Source organism: Monoraphidium neglectum (genome assembly GCF_000611645.1).
Source record: "Monoraphidium neglectum strain SAG 48.87 unplaced genomic scaffold scaffold03686, whole genome shotgun sequence".
NCBI classification, from domain to species: Eukaryota; Viridiplantae; Chlorophyta; class Chlorophyceae; order Sphaeropleales; family Selenastraceae; genus Monoraphidium; species Monoraphidium neglectum.
In genome coordinates, this window is record NW_014009943.1 from 1 (window position 1) to 1,922 (window position 1,922).

Below are 1,922 nucleotides of genomic sequence, written 5' to 3' on the forward strand. Positions count from 1 at the left end.
GGGGAAGAACCATGGGCCTGTCGGTGTCGAGGCGCCGGCAGGCTGGCGGGCAGCGGGATTCTCCCGCAGGCGTGCGCCGGCCCGAGGCCGCCCTCCCACCTGCCCCCCTCGCTGCCCACTGGGCTCGCAACTGGTGCCCACCTCCATCGGCACACGCGCAGACACACGCCTGCACACTCGCTCGTCCTCGCTCGCGTTCCCTCACGCCTCCTAACACTCGCTCACATTTGCTCTCTCTCACCCCCCCCCCACACACACACACACAAACACACACACACACATATCCACATACCCACGTACATAATTTCATACAACACACACACACACACTCTCTCTCTCTCTCTCTCTCTCTCTCTCTCTCTCTCTCTCTCTCTTCTCTCCCCCCCTCCAGGGCTGAGGTGCTGTCTGCTGACGCGTTCGCTGCGTTTGAGGAGGTCGGCCTCGAGGACGACGCAAAGGTGGGGGGGCCGGGGGGGGTGGGCGTTGGGTAAACCGAGGGTTGGGGGGCCCAGAAACACAGGGCAGTGTGCATATATTCGGAGGCTGCGCGGTGGCTGCGCAGTGGCTGCGCAGTGGCTGCGCGGTGGTGCTTGTGCAGGGGGGGGGCGGAGTGGCTGTCCGCCGCAGAGGGTGGTTTTGGCGGACGGCGTTCCGAGGGTGCGGTCAGGGGGGGAGGACCGGCTGATCTGGTGGCAGGAATGAGCCCGATGCCCCTGCAAACGGCTGGGCTCCGGGCGACCTCGCCTTCCCCACTTTTTGAAACTTAGGCTTTCATAGAAATTCTATCACACACACACTCACACACTCACACTCACACACACACACATACACACAATCTAGGTGGAGGCCACCGGCCGCCGCTTCCGCGACACCGTGCTGGCCCTGGGCGGCAGCGTGGCCCCCGAGAAGGTCTTCGAGCTCTTCCGCGGCCGCGCCCCCAGCACAGAGCCGCTGCTGCGCCACAGCGGCCTCGTCGGCGCCGCGGCATGAGGCCCTGTGGCCGTATAAGCGAGTTTGGGCTTTGGCGCGATCCGTCTCGATTGAGCTGTGTCTGGCTTTGGGCATGAGCTTGTTTGCCAGTGCGTCGGCGGAGCGGGCGCGTGCCTGGTCCGAGTGAGAGCTAGTGAGGCTTTCGACCTGGGCGCATGACTGAAGGCGCCCCAACCTTTATTCAGCGAACGATTTGCTGCGCTGAGAGCATGCGTGGCCTGTAACTGACGCAACAGACGCGCCTTTCAGACTGGTGGGGCCTGAGTTGCAGTTGACGTGCCACGTCGCTGGCCTGCTTGTGGGTTTGCCGTGGCTGCTCATGATGTTACAAAGATAAGTTCCTAACAACCACAACATATTATCATGCGAAGAGGGGTGCTGCAGAGGGCCAAGGTGCACGGCGTTTGGTGCTGGGTGGGCAGCACTCTCCTCAGTGCAAGGGCGCGAGGGCATGAGTGCTGTGTCTTGGGTGCACAGTTGCAAGTGCAATGCGTGGAGTGAGAACAGACTATGCCACCCCCCCCCCCAAAACCGCAGCTTTGAACTGCGGTGGTTGGACCTGCGGCAGCTGCAAGGGTGGAACGCTTTGCGCGGCAGTGGCGGGTGAGTAACCTTTTTGGGGGCCGGCCGGCCACCAGAGTCGGCACTCACCTGTGGGTGGGTGGCCGGCCGGCCCAACAAGTGCTGGCCCCCCCTGGACCCTGGCAGGGGTCGCAGGGCGGCTCTCCCACCTTTCAGCCTTGAGTCGTAGCCCGTAGTCCTCCAGCTCCTCCTAGCTCCTTCACGCCGCGGCGCTGGCGCCGGCCCCGCCGCCCTTGGACCGCGTCCGCGCGGCGACGGGCTGCGCCGCCTCGGCGCGCGCGCGCAGCTGGCGGCGCGTCCGCGCCGCGACTGGCTCCGGCACGGCGCGCGGCGCCCGTGGCGCGCGGGCC

At 65.5% G+C, this 1,922-nt stretch overlaps 2 protein-coding genes across 2 annotated transcripts in view; one reads left to right on the top strand and one right to left on the bottom strand.

Annotated features, from left to right (window-relative positions):
- Positions 1–11: 11 nt before the first annotated feature.
- Positions 12–990, top strand: MNEG_13201 (oligopeptidase A; the record flags this gene model as incomplete). The annotated part of the gene is made up of 3 exons (XM_014038325.1): positions 12–25; positions 392–458; positions 841–990. 3 exons carry the CDS (start codon positions 12–14, stop codon positions 988–990), a joined length of 231 nt encoding a protein of 76 aa, XP_013893779.1.
- A 781-nt stretch (positions 991–1,771) lies between these two features.
- Positions 1,772–1,922, bottom strand: part of MNEG_13202 (hypothetical protein) — a gene marked incomplete at both ends in the record, with an annotated part of 1,827 nt that continues 1,676 nt past the window's right edge. The window contains one exon of the mRNA XM_014038326.1: positions 1,772–1,831. Within this exon, the coding sequence (XP_013893780.1) occupies positions 1,772–1,831 (60 nt within the window). The remainder of the gene's footprint in view (positions 1,832–1,922) is intronic.